Source organism: Pan paniscus, chromosome 9, assembly GCF_029289425.2.
Source record: "Pan paniscus chromosome 9, NHGRI_mPanPan1-v2.0_pri, whole genome shotgun sequence".
NCBI lineage: Eukaryota > Metazoa > Chordata > Mammalia > Primates > Hominidae > Pan > Pan paniscus.
The window spans coordinates 17,008,627-17,026,591 of record NC_073258.2 but is presented as its reverse complement, the minus strand read 5'-3'; the positions used below and the strand labels follow the sequence as shown (position 1 = coordinate 17,026,591).

Sequence of the window (17,965 nt, the reverse complement as noted above, 5' to 3'; positions counted from 1 at the left end):
ACCACACTGATTAAAACTCATAGATGTATCCTCTCATTCTAAAGGCTGTATGTTATCTTTGGGTAGGCATCATTATAACAGCAAACAGATAAATGGCACCAAAAAGACACATATCAGAGGATGCCAAAAGCGGGAGTAGTCAATCTATTCAACCACAAATGATTCACCTCATTCTTCTGCGAATTCATCTATTGCATATACAGTCCTTAAAAAGTGCCATGTGATTAGCGGGCTATTTGATTTCTATTCAATGACAAAAGCTACTTGCTTCTGCATTTTTAAAAGGCTTCCTGTATTTTAAGAATCCTTTCCAGAATAAAACATTATTTCCTCCCCCCCCCTCCGCAACACACCCTTTTTCCATTCTGAAAGTTAACATGCTTTGAAATAAGCGAATTCAACTCGGAAACTGCAGCGGTAAACCCGAACCCGCTCGCGTCCCAGACCTCGCCTTCCAGCTAACATACCTGTTCTCTGGAAATACAAGGCAACGACGGTCTCCTGAATATTTTGCAACTGCCATAGTAACTGGCTGCAGTCTCTCCTAACGACACGCAGCTGGACCTCCTCCGGGGTCGGATCACAGGCACTTTTTCTTCGGCGGCACTGGACAGCCGAGGATGAAGAGGCGCTTCCCTGATTTGAAAGAAGTGATCCAACCCCAGGGCCAGCAGGCAGCCAGCGCCCCCCACCAGGCCGGAGAGCAGCGGCCTGAGGGCGGAGGGCAGCGACCCGAGGCTGGTGAAGGAGACCCACCAGACGAAGCTGGCCAGGAGCAGCACCAGAACGCAGTGCCGGAGCCGCAGCGGGTGCGCGAGCGTCAGCAGCAGCCCTACGCAGCTCAGCACCAGCAGCAACCTGCCCGCTGCCGCCTCGGGGGGCGTGTGCGGGGCCGCGGGCCCTGCGTCGCCATCCCCCCAAGGCCAAGACCACCACTGCCACACCAAGAAGTCCCCCAGGTAACAGCAGGCGGGCAGCGCCAGCAGCCACCAGGAGCCGCAGCTCCGGCCCGGGCCGGGTCCCCGCTTGGTCCGGGTGAGGAAGCAGGTGAGGAAGAAGAAGGCACAGGCGATGCTGAAGAGGGGGCTCAGGCTGTGCGAACACACGCTCAGCAGCGTCCGCAGCCAGGCGGCCCCGGCAGCCCAGCTCTCGGGTTCCGCGCCCAGCAGCAGGGCGAGGACAAAGGCAGCCAGGGCGCCCAGCGAGAGGCGCGCCCGGCAGAAGGGGGAGCAGCGCCGCGGCTGCTGGGGAGAGGCCGGCGGCGGCCGCAGCTCCACGTTGCAGAAGCGGCAGAGGTGGAAGAAGAAGCCGCGCGGAGGGTCCTGCCGCAAGGGGCTCACGCAGCTCTTCACGTAGCCGTTCCTCAGACTCTCGGGGGGCGAGCCGGCCCCATCCGGCGGCTGCAGGGACCGCATGGCTTTGGCGTCTCGCTCGTCCCTCCTCATGGCTGGGGCCGGGGTGGCCACGGGACTCAGCACACCCCGCTCGTACCGTAGCGGCCGCTCGCGCTCCCAGACCCCAACCCCCGCGTTCGGGGCGCCCCCTGGTTCGCAACCCGTCAGGGCTGCGCCGGCCGCCACGGCCCGGGGTCCCCACCGCGCGGACTGAGGAGCGGCGGAGTCCGGGACATGCTGGCTGAGGAGAGGGGCGGAAGGGGCTTCTCTCCAGGACCAGTTTGGCTGCCGCCTCCTTTTCCCTCGGGCACCTCTCGGGACTGGAGACTCGGTGTCGCCTCCCAGCTCCGCTGGCTGCAACAGTTACCTCACGGCCCCAGCCTGGTCCGTTGGGCGCGCGAGCGGCGGGCGGGCGCTCCTCCCCCGCGGCTGCCCCGGCCGGGCGCGCGCCCAGCGCGCGCTCGCGGCTTGTCCCGCCGCCACCCGCGCCGCGGCCGCCCAACAGGGACGCGAGCCGGGACCCCGCCGACCCAGCGTGCCCAGGCCGAGGAAAGCGCGGCGGCGGCAGTCTGAAGACCCACCGGGACTGAAAGAGAAGGACGAGGTCATCTTCGGACGGGAGGGGCAAGCCAGCCATCCTGGGACCCCAGGCGTGCAGGTTCTCTTTGAGGGTAAGTCACGGACACCCAGCCAGAATCCCACAGGTCACTACTGGGGTCTTCGGGAAAGAGGGCGTTTGTGGTCCCCAAGGGGTGTGCTTAGTGGGGATGCTGAGCTAAGGGTGGGAGGGGAGGGGCGCTGTCTCTAACCTTAGCCCCTTTCAGGGTGGGTCTTCAGACTGTGACCAGTTGAGGGCCAGCCACCACCAAGGCCATGGCGAAGAAACCCTAATCGCTGTGGCTAGATCTAGCCTCAGAAGCAACGTGGATTCTTGGGCCACGCAGCAGGCCCAGGATCCTTGCAGTGGCTCTTAGGGAGGAACGTGCACGTGGAGTGCACTCTAGGAGCACTCCACGTGCACGTTCTTGAGTGTTGCTCAATAACCATCTTCACAGGCGAAGAACTAACGTCTCGCCTTCCATTTTGTACCCTTGTCATACATATCTGCCGGTTCACAACTTGTATCCCCTTCCACACAGCACAGATTTGCTGTCGCAATTGGTCTTTGCAAATTGAAGGCTTTTTCACTGTAACAGCACTTTCTAGATGGGGGAGCGGAGAGAACTAGGAATCCTCTCCAAGACCACTCCCCAGTTTGGATCAGCAGGCCTTGAAGGAAGCCGAATAAGATGCTATCTGTGAAGTACTGGTGAAACTAGCAACATTAGGAAACACAGACCTGAAAGCGAGAAGAAAAGAACTTTGCTACACCAATGGGACTGCTCTGGAATCTAACCAATCATAACTGCCTTAGAGAGTGAACTGTGTTTCCCTCCCTAAGCTCTCACTTCAACCTCATGACCGGACTGCAGTTCTCAAAGAGCTAATTCCACATTTTTCCAGGGAGATGAGAAATCTTACTGTGTGGTAAATCCCACAAACAGGCCCATTTTTCACCAATTAATCTCTGCCCACAGTCATGACCTAAAACAGACCATTTTCGTATATGGTCATAGTTCACATGCATAGCAAAAGGCACTGAGAAATTAGCACAAGAATTTAACCAAAATGAAAAAGTTCCAGAATTCCCTTTCCTTTGCTTTTCCTTTTCTAATGTATTACCCAAATGCTTGTCCTAAAAGATAAAAATTCAAAAGGTCATTTTATCCCCATGACAATTGAAAGAAAAAAAATGCTCATTTCAGCAAAACTCAGCAAATGTATTTTTTATATGATGCGCATAGAACTCATTACCACCAGTTGAAGATTAAAGTAAAAAACAATGGATACATTTTGAGTTTGTACAGAAGGGCGTGACAAAACTAGCACCAGCATTATTGAAATTCCCGTTATAAATTCCATAGGAAATAATAAATTGATTTGAAAATTAGAACAAATTCAGATTAACAGGTGTGTGTGTGTGCATGTGCGTGTATGTGTGTGGGCATTTAATCTGAAGTTGTCATCTAAAGTAGGATTGGCACGTGATCATGGAAACGGTAGGGAGTAGAAATCCAGTTTTGTGAGTTTTTGTCTGGGCCTAGCCATTCATACTCTGCCATTAAGCAATCCTATAACTTTTACTGGCCTTGTTCTTCTCAAATGTGAAATGAAGCAATTAATTTAGATAACCTTTGAAATCCTTTCTAGTCTTAAAAAGCTCTGATTTCTGTATGCCAAAAATACATAGGCATCCTTAAGACTCACCTTTCAGGTTGCCAATAATATAATAAGAGCAAGAGCCAAGAGCAACCTTTTATATTATTTATACTACCAAACTAAACCAAACTCTCAGTGTTGACAAGTAAAAATAAAGGGATTGTGTCAAATGACTGTTTTCTGAAAAATAAAATCCAAAGCCCTCTTCACAAAATCGTCTTCAAGATTCTCTAGCCGCCTTTTAGCTGTCATTCAGGTTTTTATAAGGCTACAAGCCCACCTCTTTCAATAACCCATAGTCAGAGTGCATCCCTCTGAAGGCCAACCTAGCACCTGAGAGAATTCTAAAATAAAGTGTAAGGACGTGACCAAAGACCATCAGAAGTTTACTTAACTAAAAATATGCACAAAAAGAATGAGCTAGCTATGTTTATAGCAACTCCCTTCTCTGTTTACAGTCTTTGTCAAAGATTATTACTAGGCCACATTTCTTAGAGGTCAGATTATTTAATTATTCCCTTGCCAAACTTAAACAACCAATAAAATTACTTAGTTCTTTAGGTTCAAGAATTTATGACCATTATCTGTCATGAAAAAAACTGAAGTCACAGTATACCTTTGACTTTTCCCAGCACTCTACCCCATCCTTATTTTACCTGACTTTGCCTTCCCTCACGTCTTTTTTTTTTTTAATTATTATTATACTTTAAGTTCTGGGATACATGTGCAGAACGTACAGGTTTGTTACATAGGTATACACGTGCCGTGGTGGTTTGCTGCACCCATCAAGCCGTCATCTACATTAGGTGCCTTCCCTCACGTTTTGACCCATCATCTCTCCACTCCTTAGTGGATCTCTCCACTCTCCTGGTTTACCATGACATGGGATCCTGGCTGTTACCACCCTGCTCCCAAGTCATTTTAGGACAATGCAAGCCCCTGGGTATTTCTTTTTTTCTAATTTCTCAGGATAAAGTGGTCTGACACATTTTAAATATCAAAGAAACTCAGAAATAGGCAGTAAATTAACCAGTATCATTGAGATTCCAAATTTATAAAACTAGAGTCATCCCTGAAGATACATGCAAAACCTTATAAGGTTTTTCAAAGAGTTAAATAATTAACATTTACAACCTTATATTTAAAAACAAAAATGGACAAGCTTTTCTCTAGCATAGAAAGGATCATTGTTTTCTGTGTGCAGTAGCAACTCTGTTGCCCAAGTATGTTAACAATACCTATGTTCCTTCCAGCTAATACTCATCTCAGAATCTGAGCCTCATTTTGACTCATTCTTTTAGTTCTTTTCAACAAGTAGCTATTTAGTGCCCACTATATGCCGAGATTTGTACTAAATGCTATTTAGAACATTTTTTAAAACTATAACAATTCCTTCAGAGTTTTCTCAGAGCTGCAGCTTTATCTGGGAGATAGAATGTCTGCACATAGACTATTAAATAGCACAAAAGAATAAATATGTGATTAAGAACTGTTGAGAACAATGTGTTAGGACTATTAAAACAGAATAAAATCATTTTCTTCTAGGGTGCCCCCACTGTGTAATTGTTTCAGCTTGTTCTCAGTTTCTCATTCTTCTAGTTCCATTTCTCTCTCTTACAGTCTTCCTTCTTTCTCTCCCCAGCATCTGTCCAGATGGCTGTCTTCTGATCTCTCTCTTCTTTCCCCCGACCTCTCTCTTTCATCTCTGTATTATATTCCCTAACTTCTTTTACTTCTCCTACGTACCATCGCCCCTCTACCAGCATTTAATCTATCTCCATTAATGAATGCATTCATTCATTCAGTATTTATTATGTGCCCGGGTGCTGGACACTGTGCTAGATGACAAAGATATAATGGTGAAGATGTGGTTCCTTAGTCTAATGAAAGCAAGACAGTAAGAAGTCTATTACAGCCCATTGTAACAGGAGCTGTGATACAGAGGTAATAATCCTCAGTGTACTCTGGGATCTCAGGAGCCCAGACTACAGTAGGAGTAGCAGGTAAGGAGTAATGCTCTGGAGGACTCAGAGAAAGTGATTTCTAGGCTTGATATTAAAAGGTGAATATAAGTTACCTAAGTAAAGTAAGTAGAAAAGATAATCTGGGCAAAGGAAGCAAGCAGTGCAAAAATCTGGAGGAATTCAGCTATAGTGCATTTGGATAACTCAAGTATCCTATGGCTTAAGTGTAAGGTATGATGGGACTACAGAGATGGTGTGGCCCTACTAATGGAACTGGAGTTTGTTATTATTTGTTACATAAAGGTTTATGTTCTGTTATCATATTTGCTTATTTACATGGCTAGCTCTGCAATATATTCTTCAAACAAGAATTCTCTCTTATTCAATCTTAGCTCAATCTTCATGCCTATAGCAAGTACTTAGCCTACAGCAAGTCCTCAGAATTTTTCAAGTGTGTTGATATTTCTCAAAACTATTTTAATAAATCAGACTTTAACTGTATTTCCTTTGATTTTTGGCTTTATTAGTCAATGAATTTTAATAGAAAACTCTTAAAATAGAATATAATAGAAAAAACTTTTCATATTGTGATTTTAAAATATTTTTCTTAACATTCATTTGCACCAAATCACTAAAAGAACCCTTTTTCCTAGATTTACAAAAACAAAATTACACATATGTTTATGTCGTATTTCACTTTCAACATAAAATAAATGTTTCAGAGATGTGTGGGTCATTTTTTATTTTAACTCAAGTGACAGTACCTGAATTCTTTGGCTGTGAAAGCATATATTCTAGTACTGTTAAGAATTTTCCTCTTTACGTTTCAAGTTTTCAGAGCAACAATTGTATCTCTGACACAAATTTACTATTATACTTTTAAAATATAACAATTGGTAAAAGTATTAAATCTATAACGATTACCCAGAAATTTCCTGGATTTTTTATTATAAATCTAAAACCTGAAACTTGAACAATGAACAGCAATGCAGACTCTTTCCAAGTTTTCTTGTTCCCTCCCTAGACAAGCAGGAGTTTCTTCAGCTCTGGCTATCCCAGCAGATCTGAAGGATCACAGCCACGACGGTGGCAGCCTACCGTTGACACTGAACTTGTGGTTAATTGTGGAGTTCTGCCACAAAACCACCTCACTACCACAAACTGGATACTTGCCCAGGAAAGTGACAAACTGCCAGGCCAAGCAATCTACAGGAGGCAGCAAAAGCAAACTGCCTTTTCCCCCAGAAAGCAGTCATTTCTGGATTCCAAATGGAGCCAACAAGCAGAGCACACCAAAAAAAAAAAAATATATATATATATATATATATATAGAGAGAGAGAGAGAGAGAGGTGTGTTTCTCCACTAAGCCTACTTAAAATGTATTCATGCAGTTTTGCAAGAGGAGCTCAAAAGGATTCATCTAGTTCATTAGCATCATCAAAAAGTGTAAGACTATTCTTTTCTTAAAAAATTTTTATTAAGCATGGAATTAGAAATAAATTACAGTTATATTACTATTAACTGCTAAGTGAAACACCTACATATTATCATTGCAAATAGGAGTAAATAATGTGACTTCGTGTGTGTTACTAAGCTGCGCACAGCAGCACAGCAGCTCTGGGAACTTCATTTGAAAGGCCAGGTAGCACGATGTGAAGGAAGGAAACTTTAGCATCATTCTGATCTAGTTACCATTTGTAGCTACATGACCTTGGAGGTTACTTAAAGTCTCATGTTACCTACCTCATCTGTGAAATGGGGATAACAATGTCTACCTCTTAAAGAGTTGCTATGGATTAAATTAAATTACACGTGTAAGGTAACTAACAATGAGTAGATGCTTAGTAAATGTAAATTAGCTTATTTTTCTTACATCTATCCTTTTCCTTACCCTCCCACATCCCTTCAGGACTTCACAGGACTCTGTTAATTCTGAGTTTTTCCAAGGAGACCTCCAGATTATATTGTCTGTTCAACTCTTTTTAAGCCTTACTTTCAATATTATTTTATTCAACTAAGTCTGCCTTTTTACTATACAATCAAGTAAATAGCTCTCTTTCATCAAAAAGCAAATGCTACAGGGATGTTAATGCCTCTGTTCTAATTACTATAAATGCAGAAATGTTTTATATATTAAATTTTAAGGAATGCATACATAATATTATCTTAATTTCATGGCCCTACATATCTTAGATCTCATTCTGCAGAAAAGATGTTGATTTAGGGCCTATATGTTGTAACATGGAGAAACAGAAAAAAAAAATTAAGCCGTAACCAATTTCATTCATATTAGCATTAAACATAGGGAAGACAAAAAAAGATTTATGTTTGCAAATGTATTCATTTATTCAGCATGTACTTGATGCTACTCAGATACTAAAGGTACAAATATGAATAAGATACGGTCCCTGTCCTCAGTTTGGTAAAAGAGAAAATAAGTAAACAAATGCAGTACAGTGCAAAATGCTCTAACAGAGTTCTTACCAGGTACAGTGATAGGACATGGAGTAGTTCACAGATGAAGAGATACTAACCTAGGTATTGAAGAATAGGAGCTTCCCAGGTGGACAAGGAGGAGGGAGAGTATTCCATACAAAGAACAGTATTGCAAAGCCATGGAGGCATGAGACATCATGGGCATTTCTGGAACTTTAAACAGATTGGTATGATTTGTGGGGGAGGGAAGATGGGAATGGAAAAATGAGACTGGATAGATAGGTGGAAGCCAAATCATGGGAATCCCTATAGGCCATTCTGAGAAACCTGGACTTTATTCTGTAGGTGGTAAGGAACTGTTAAGTTTTAAAGGAGGGAGAAGCCATGATCAATTTTTATTGTATTTAATTGTTTTTCAAAACCCAATGCTGGTATTGAATGAAGGTTAGTTTGAAAGAATGTAAGACCAAAGCTAGGAAAATCGTTTAAGAAACCATTATAATTGGCCAAATGAAAGATAAAGTTCTGTAAGGCAATGGCAGTAGTACCATTTGGAAAGGAAGAATTAATTGAATTAATAACAGCTATAAAACTTTCTGATCAGTTCCATAGAATTGGAATGTGCAGAAAAGGAGACTGTGAAGAGGGTTCCCCAGGTCTAGCCTAGGTGACTAGAATATCTTGAAACCATTGAACAGGATAAGAAGTACTAGAGGAATAATTGAGAGTAAAGATTATGGATTTCCTTTTGAACAGATTGAATCTAAGTGGGAATGTTTCTTGGCCATTGGATGTATGAGTCTGAAGCTCAAGAAAACAATCTGGGCTAGAGGTATAGATTGGAAGCCTGTAGTACATATGGAGAAGTGGAACCCTGGGAGAAAGAGAGATATCCCCTATGAGAGTATATAGTGTGAGAAGAGAAGAGGATTTGTTTTTGAACTCAGGAATACAAACATGTAAGGGACAAGGAACTAAAGAATTGCTCAAAAGTATGACTGAAAAGGAACTAGCAAAGCTAGAAAGAGAATCTGACAGGAGTGGTGTCACAAACCAAAATGAGGAAGTTTCCAGAAGGGGGACAAAAAAGCATAAAATACCACATTCTAAAAAGATGAGGACAGGAAAGTAACCACGGGTGTCAATGAAACCTGACAATGACAAGTTTCGTTGTCAACCTTATGTGGAACAGTTGCCACAGTTGGGGCAGAAACCAGATTGCAGTGGATTGAGGAATGAATTAACACTTATTTTGACATTAAGAAAAGAGAGTTTCATTCTAGAAAGTTTAGCCAGGAAAAAGCTTTACCTTTAGTTTCATCATTATTTTGTTAGTTTTAGTGTAAAAAGAAAATTTGAGTAGTTTGTTGATACAATATAAAGTACACATATACCAACTTTTCTCCTTTGTAAAAAAAATAAGTTTAAAATAATGGATTCCCCTTAATGGTATACTACCTACAGTCTTCCCTACATTTCTAGAAATAGATATGATAAACCAACACTTATTTTGTATTCATAGTGGTATCCTACAAATAAGAGAGTAAAAAATATGACAGTGAGGCTACAGATTCTATATAATACAGAAACAAATATAAATGTCTAGCATAGCTCTTAGAGGTTAAAATAACTAAACAGTTATTATCTGGCTTCAATGAGTCATACAATCTTATTCTGCTTTTTTTCTCGTACCCCTTTGAAGTCAGTGAGAAATCTCCCTTTTGAAAAGATTCAGATGGTAAGATCATTGAAATGATCTTGTTCAACATTCTTTGTTTAAAATCACTATATTTTTACCAGCTCCAGAAATAATAAACAAACAACTAGATCTACTAATGAAAAGCAAAATAAAGACTTGTACATTTACAGAATTTCTTTAATGTCTAGTCAGATAATTCAGGCAAAAGCAAGAGTATTTTATGTCATTTTCCTGCTAAATAACCAGAATTAACTGCAGCGCTCCAGTTCTTAACCTAACATCAATCTTCACTAGAATTATGCTTGGACCGTTCCCAGTGACAACTCTCTAGCATGGTCTGGTGCTTTGGTAACTATATTAAATGTAAGTGCAAACTGTGAAAAATAACAAGAAACCTTATATAAATTCAAGATTTTAATGCTGTATTTTGGGATGTGTAATCATGTTTGAAAGGATCACTAACATCCACTCTAACATGAACAACACTTTAAACAAATCAAAACTATGGCTCTTTAACCAGTAAACTTCATGGCTATGGCTGATTTTATTCCTTAGAGACCCTCCTTTTTACAGGTGAAACGGTTTACATCAGATTTCCTCTCATTATAGCCTCTCAAATGTTGTCCAGACCAGCAAGCCACTCTCTTTAAACAAATACCAGCCAACCAGGAAACCATGAGGTTTTATTGTGCTATAAAATAGACCAGACATTTCTAAACCTTCATAGGAATGAACCTGACTAAATCTTTACTAAAAATGGTTTCAAAATAAACTGTGGGCTCCAAGTTTCTCTAACAATCAAAATTTCTTCATCCTTCATCAATCTCACTCTCAAGCTCTTTACTCTTCCAGAGGTACACATTGCAGTAAGTTTCTCTGGCCACATGTTCATAATAATAACTAAAGGCTGCAGTTCTGTTTACTTATTGGGATATAAGAATGAAGGGATATATTAGCTTCATTCCCTGCATACATTCACATTTGTCAAAATTCTGTTTCAAATTTTCTTGTATACTACCAGCCCCTAAAACATGAGCTACTACTTCTTGTATCATGGGCATAGAAAGCCTGAATTTTGGCTATGCACGGTGGCTCATGCCTGTAATCCCACACTTCAGAAGGCTGAGTTAGGAGAATAACTAGTTCAAGACTAGCCTGGGCAACATAGTGAAACCCTGTCTCTACAAAAATCACTTAAAAAAAAAAAAGCCTAAATTTTACGAAGAATTAAGTGGAATCTTCGCCTTCAAAAAAACATATCCCCTTTGATTCCATTCAGCAAATATTTATTAATTTAAGCCCTGTCCTAGGTACCCTCGAAAAGTGTGTGTTGCATGCATTTGTGTGTTGTGTATGTGTACAAGTGTTGGGATAGTATCAGTTGTAAATGGTCAGTGGGGAACAAGACATACACAAATAACTGTAATACAAAATGGAATATCCAGAAACAGCAGTCCCAACCTTTTTGGCACCAACGACTGGTTTTGTGGAAGACAATTTTCCACAGACCAGGGGTGGGGGGATGATTTCGGGATGAAACTATTCCATCGGAGGAGCCAAGATGGCCGAATAGGAACAGCTCCTGTCTACAGCTCTCAGTGTGAGCGACGCAGAAGACGGGTGATTTCTGCATTTCCATCTGAGGTACCGGGTTCATCTCACTAGGGAGTGCCAGACAGTGGGCGCAGGTCAGTGGGTGCGCGCACCGTGCGCGAGCCGAAGCAGGGCGAGGCATTGCCTCACCTGGGAAGCGCAAGGGGTCAGGGAGTTCCCTTTCCTAGTCAAAGAAAGGGGTGACAGACGGCACCTGGAAAATCGGGTCACTCCCACCTGAATACTGTGCTTTTCCGACGGGCTTAAAAAACGGCGCATCACGAGATTATATCCCGCACCTGGCTCGGAGGATCTTACGCCCACAGAGTCTCGCTGATTGCTAGCACAGCAGTCTGAGATCAAACTGCAAGGCGGCAGCGAGGCTGGGGGAGGGGTGCCCGCCATTGCCCAGGCTTGATTAGGTAAACAAAGCAGCCGGGAAGCTCGAACTGGGTGGAGCCCACCACAGCTCAAGGAGGCCTGCCTGCCTCTGTAGGCTCCACCTCTGGGGGCAGGGCACAGACAAACAAAAAGACAGCAGGAACCTCTACAGACTTAAATGTCCCTGTCTGACAGCTTTGAAGAGAGCAGTGGTTCTCCCAGGACGCAGCTGGAGATCTGAGAACGGGCAGACTGCCTCCTCAAGTGGGTCCCTGACCCCTGACCCCCGAGCAGCCTAACTGGGAGGCACCCCCCAGCAGGGGCACACTGACACCTCACACGGCAGGGTACTCCAACAGACCTGCAACTGAGGGTCCTGTCTGTTAGAAGGAAAGCTAACAAACAGAAAGGACATCCACAGCAAAAACCCATCTGTACATCACCATCATCAAAGACCAAAAGTAGATAAAAACCACAAAGATGGGGAAAAAACAGAACAGAAAAACTGGAAACTCTAAAAAGCAGAGCGCCTCTCCTCCTCCAAAGGAATGCAGTTCCTCACCAGCAATGGAACAAAGCTGGATGGAGAATGACTTTGACGAGCTGAGAGAAGAAGGCTTCAGACGATCAAATTACTCTGAGCTACGGGACGACATTCAAACCAAAGGCAAAGAAGTTGAAAACTTTGAAAAAAATTTAGAAGAATGTATAACTAGAATAACCAATACAGAGAAGTGCTTAAAGGAGCTGATGGAGCTGAAAACCAAGGCTCGAGAACTACGTGAAGAATGCAGAAGCCTCAGGAGCCGATGCAATCAACTGGAAGAAAGGGTTTCAGTGACGGAAGATGAAACGAATGAATTGAAGCAAGAAGGGAAGTTTAGAGAAAAAAGAATAAAAAGAAACAAAGCCTCCAAGAAATATGGGACTATGCGAAAAGACCAAATCTACGTCTGATTGGTGTACCTGAAAGTGATGGGGAGAATGGAACCAAGTTGGAAAACACTCTTCAGGATATTATCCAGGAGAACTTCCCCAATCTAGCAAGGCAGGCCAAAGTTCAGATTCAGGAAATACAGAGAACGCCACAAAGATACTCCTCGAGAAGAGCAACTCCAAGACACATAATTGTCAGATTCACCAAAGTTGAAATGAAGGAAAAAATGTTAAGGGCAGCCAGAGAGAAAGGTCGGATTACCCTCAAAGGGAAGCCCATCAGACTAACAGCAGATCTCTCAGCAGAAACCCTACAAGCCAGAAGAGAGTGGGGGCCGATATTCAACATTCTTAAAGAAAAGAATTTTCAACCTAGAATTTCATATCCAGCCAAACTAAGCTTCATAAGTGAAGGAGAAATAAAATACTTTACAGACAAGCAAATGCTGAGAGATTTTGTCACCACCAGGCCTGCCTTACAAGAGCTCCTGAAGGAAGCACTAAACATGGAAAGGAACAACCGGTACCAGCCGCTGCAAAATCATGCCAAAATGTAAAGACCATCGAGACTAGGAAGAAACTGCATCAACTAACGAGCAAAATAACCAGCTAACATCATAATGACAGGATCAAATTCACACATAACAATATTAACTTTAAATGTAAATGGACTAAATACTCCAATTAAAAGACACAGACTGGCAAATTGGATAAAGAGTCAAGACCCATCAGTGTGCTGTATTCAGGAAACCCATCTCACGTGCAGAGACACACATAGGCTCAAAATAAAAGGATGGAGGAAGATCTACCAAGCCAATGGAAAACAAAAAAAGGCAGGGGTTGCAATCCTAGTCTCTGATAAAACAGACTTTAAACCAACAAAGATCAAAAGAGACAAAGAAGGCCATTACATAATGGTAAAGGGATCAATTCAACAAGAAGAGCTAACTATCCTAAATATATATGCACCCAATACAGGAGCACCAAGATTCATAAAGCAAGTCCTGAGTGACCTACAAATAGACTTAGACTCCCACACATTAATAATGGGAGATTTTAACACCCCACTGTCAACATTAGACAGATCAATGAGACAGAAAGTCAACAAGGATACCCAGGAATTGAACTCATCTCTGCACCAAGCGGACCTAATAGACATCTACAGAACTCTTCACCCCAAATCAACAGAATATACATTTTTTTCAGCACCACACCACTCCTATTCCAAAATTGACCATATAGTTGGAAGTAAAGCTCTCCTCAGCAAATGTAAAAGATCAGAAATTATAGCAAAGTGTCTCTCAGACCACAGTGCAGTCAAACTGGAACTCAGGATTAAGAAACTCACTCAAAACCGCTCAACTACATGGAAACTGAACAACATGCTCCTGAATGACTACTGGGTACATAACGAAATGAAGGCAGAAATAAAGATGTTCTTTGAAACCAGTGAGAACAAAGACACAACATACCAGAATCTCTGGGACACATTCAAAGCAGTGTGTAGAGGGAAATTTATAGCACTAAATGCCCACAAGAGAAAGCAGGAAAGATCCAGAATTGACACCCTAACATCACAATTAAAAGAACTAGAAAAGCAAGAGCAAACACATTCGAAAGCTAGCAGAAGGCAAGAAATAACTAAAATCAGAGCAGAACTGAAGGAAATAGAGACACAAAAATCCCTTCAAAAAATCAATGAATCCAGGAGCTGGTTTTTTGAAAGGATCAACAAAATTGATAGACCACTAGCAAGACTAATAAAGAAGAAAAGAGAGAAGAATCAAATAGACGCAATAAAAAATGATAAAGGGGATATCACCACTGGTCCCACAGAAATACAAACTGCCATCAGAGAATACTACAAACACCTCTACACAAATAAACTAGAAAATCTAGAAGAAATGGATAAATTCCTGGACACATACACCCTCCCAAGACTAAACCAGGAAGAAGTTGAATCTTTGAATACACCAATAACAGGCTCTGAAATTGTGGCAATAATCAATAGCTTACCAACCAAAAAGAGTCCAGGACCAGATGGATTCACAGCCGAATTCTACCAGAGGTACAAGGAGGAACTGGTACCATTCCTTCTGAAACTATTCCAATCAATAGAAAAAGAGGGAATCCTCCCTAACTCATTTTATGAGGCCCGCATCATTCTGATACCAAAGCCGGGCAGAGACACAACCAAAAAAGAGAATTTTAGACCAATATCCTTGATGAACATTGATGCAAAAATCCTCAATAAAATACTGGCAAACAGAATCCAGCAGCACATCAAAAAGCTTATCCACCATGACCAAGTGGGCTTCATCCCTGGGATGCAAGGCTGGTTCAATATATGCAAATCAATAAATGTAATCCAGCATATAAACAGAGCCAAAGACAAAAACCACATGATTATCTCAATAGATGCAGAAAAGGCCTTTGACAAAATTCAACAACCCTTCATGCTAAAAATTCTCAATAAATTAGGTATTGATGGGACGTATCTCAAAATAATAAGAGCTATCTATGACAAACCCACAGCCAATATCATACTGCATGGGCAAAAACTGGAAGCATTCCCTTTGAAAACTGGCACAAGACAGGGATGCCCTCTCTCACCACTCCTATTCAACATAGTGTTGGAAGTTCTGGCCAGGGCAATTAGGCAGGAGAAGGAAATAAAGGGTATTCAATTAGGAAAAGAGGAAGTCAAATTGTCCCTTTTTGCAGACGACATGATTGTATATCTAGAAAACCCCATTGTCTCAGCCCAAAATCTCCTTAAGCTGATAAGCAACTTCAGCAAAGTCTCAGGATACAAAATCAATGTACAAAAATCACAAGCATTCTTATACACCAACAACAGACAGAGAGCCAAATCATGAGTGAACTCCCATTCACAATTGCTTCAAAGAGAATAAAATACCTAGCAATCCAACTTACAAGGGATGTGAAGGACCTCTTCAAGAAGAACTACAAACCACTGCTCAAGGAAATAAAAGAGGATACAAACAAATGGAAGAACATTCCATGCTCATGGGTAGGAAGAATCAATATCATGAAAACGGCCATACTGCCCAAGGTAATTTACAGATTCAATGCCATCCCCATCAAGCTACCAATGACTTTCTTCCCAGAATTGGAAAAAACTACTTTAAAGTTCATATGGAACCAAAAAAGAGCCCGCATCACCAAGTCAATCCTAAGCCAAAAGAACAAAGCTGGAGGCATCACACTACCTGACTTCAAACTATACTACAAGGCTACAGTAGCCAAAACAGCATGGTACTGGTATCAAAACAGAGATATAGATCAATGGAACAGAACAGAGCCCTCGGAAATAACACTGCATATCTACAACTATCTGATCTTTGACAAACCTGAGAAAAACAAGCAATGGGGAAAGGATTCCCTGTTTAATAAATGGTGCTGGGAAAACTGGCTAGCCATATGTAGAAAGCTGAAACTGGATCCCTTCCTTACACCTTATACAAAAATCAATTCAAGGTGGATTAAAGACTTAAACGTTAGACCTAAAACCATAAAAACCCTAGAAGAAAACCTAGGCATTACCATTCAGGACATAGGCATGGGCAAGGACTTCATGTCTAAAACACCAGAAGCAATGGCAACAGAAGCCAAAATTGACAAATGGGATCTAATTAAACTCAAGAGCTTCTGCACAGCAAAAGAAACTACCATCAGAGTGAACAGGCAACCTACAAAATGGGAGAAAATTTTCGCAACCTACTCATCTAACAAAGGGCTAATATCCAGAATCTACAATGAACTCAAACAAATTTACAAGAAAAAAAAAACAACCCCATCAAAAAGTGGGCGAAGGATATGAACAGACACTTCTCAAAAGAAGACATTTGTGCAGCCAAAAAACACATGAAAAAATGCTCATCATCACTGGCCATCAGAGAAATGCAAATCAAAACCACAATGAGATACCATCTCACACCAGTTAGAATGGCAGTCATTAAAAAGTCAGGAAACAACAGGTGCTGGAGAGGATGTGGAGAAATAGGAACACTTTTACACTGTTGGTGGGACTGTAAACTAGTTCAACCATTGTGGAAGTCAGTGTGGCGATTCCTCAGGGATCTAGAACTAGAAATACCATTTGACCCAGCCATCCCATTACTGGGTATATACCCAAAGGACTATAAATCATGCTGCTATAAAGACACATGCACACGTATGTTTATTGCGGCATTATTCACAATAGCAAAGACTTGGAACCAACCCAAATGTCCAACAATGATAGCCTGGATGAAGAAAATGTGGCACATATACACCATGGAATACTATGCAGCCATAAAAAATGATGAGTTCATGTCCTTTGTAGGGACATGGATGAAATTGGAAATCATCATTCTCAGTAAACTATCGCAAGAACAAAAAACCAAACACTGCATATCCTCAGTCATAGGTGGGAATTGAACAATGAGATCACATGGACACAGGAAGGGGAACATCACACTCTGGGGACTGTTGTGGGGTGGGGGGAGGGGGGAGGGATAGCATTGGGAGACATACCTAATGCTAGATGACAAGTTAGTGGGTGCAGCGCACCAGCATGGCACATGTATACATATGCAACTAACCTGCACAATGTGCACATGTACCCTAAAACTTAAAGTATAATAAAAAAAAAAAAAAGAAAAGGAAACTATTCCATCTCAGATCATCAGGCATTAGATGGAGCATGCAACCTAGATCCCTTGCATGCGCAGTTCACAAAAGGATTCATGTTCCTATGAGAATCTAATGCCTCTGCTGATCTGACAGGAGGTGGAGCTCAGGCGGTAAGGCTCACTCATCTGCCACTCACCTCCTGTTGTGCAGCCTGGTTCCTAACAGGCCATGGACCAGTACCAGTGTGGGGGTTGAGGATCCCTGTCCTAAAAGATAGCCAAATTGCAATGAGGATCAGGAAGGGTGACATAAAGTAGATGAGATTTAAAATCTGTCTTAAAGAATGGGTAGGATTTAGATATAAGAGAGGATGGCATTGCAAGGAAGAAAAAAGGCATAAAAATGAAAGTGTTCATGAAATCATTGTTTTATCAGAATATAAAGTATGAGAATGATAACAATAAAAATATTATGAAGCAACTACAGCATGTGAGGTCCTCTAAGCCTCTTACTCTCATCCTCACAACAATCTGCCAGTAGAAATAATAACCCTCATTTTTACAACACATGGGACAATTGAGATTAAGTAATTTGTAGGGCAGAAAGATTAAGTAATTTGTCAAAGATTACACATCTAGTAGTTGGTGGAGCCAGGATTTGAACC

At 42.0% G+C, this 17,965-nt stretch overlaps 2 protein-coding genes across 5 annotated transcripts in view; one reads left to right on the top strand and one right to left on the bottom strand.

Moving 5' to 3' along the window:
* The window catches only part of PDE3B (phosphodiesterase 3B), a 215,065-nt gene extending 213,227 nt beyond the window's left edge, over positions 1 to 1,838 (bottom strand). For 3 of the 4 annotated variants that reach the window (XM_034932206.3, XM_034932203.3, XM_034932205.3), the window contains exon 1: positions 468 to 1,777. In XM_034932206.3, the coding sequence (XP_034788097.2) occupies positions 468 to 1,445 (978 nt within the window). In that variant the 5' untranslated portion in view covers positions 1,446 to 1,777. Of the gene's footprint in view, positions 1 to 467 lie in introns of all 4 variants that reach the window. The other variant, XM_003818192.6, reaches the window with a different exon arrangement.
* PSMA1 (proteasome 20S subunit alpha 1) overlaps positions 1,809 to 17,965 on the top strand; it is a 138,692-nt gene continuing 122,535 nt past the window's right edge. The window contains exon 1 of the mRNA XM_034932202.3: positions 1,809 to 2,065. The gene's annotated coding sequence lies outside the window, so the exon portion shown is untranslated. The remainder of the gene's footprint in view (positions 2,066 to 17,965) is intronic.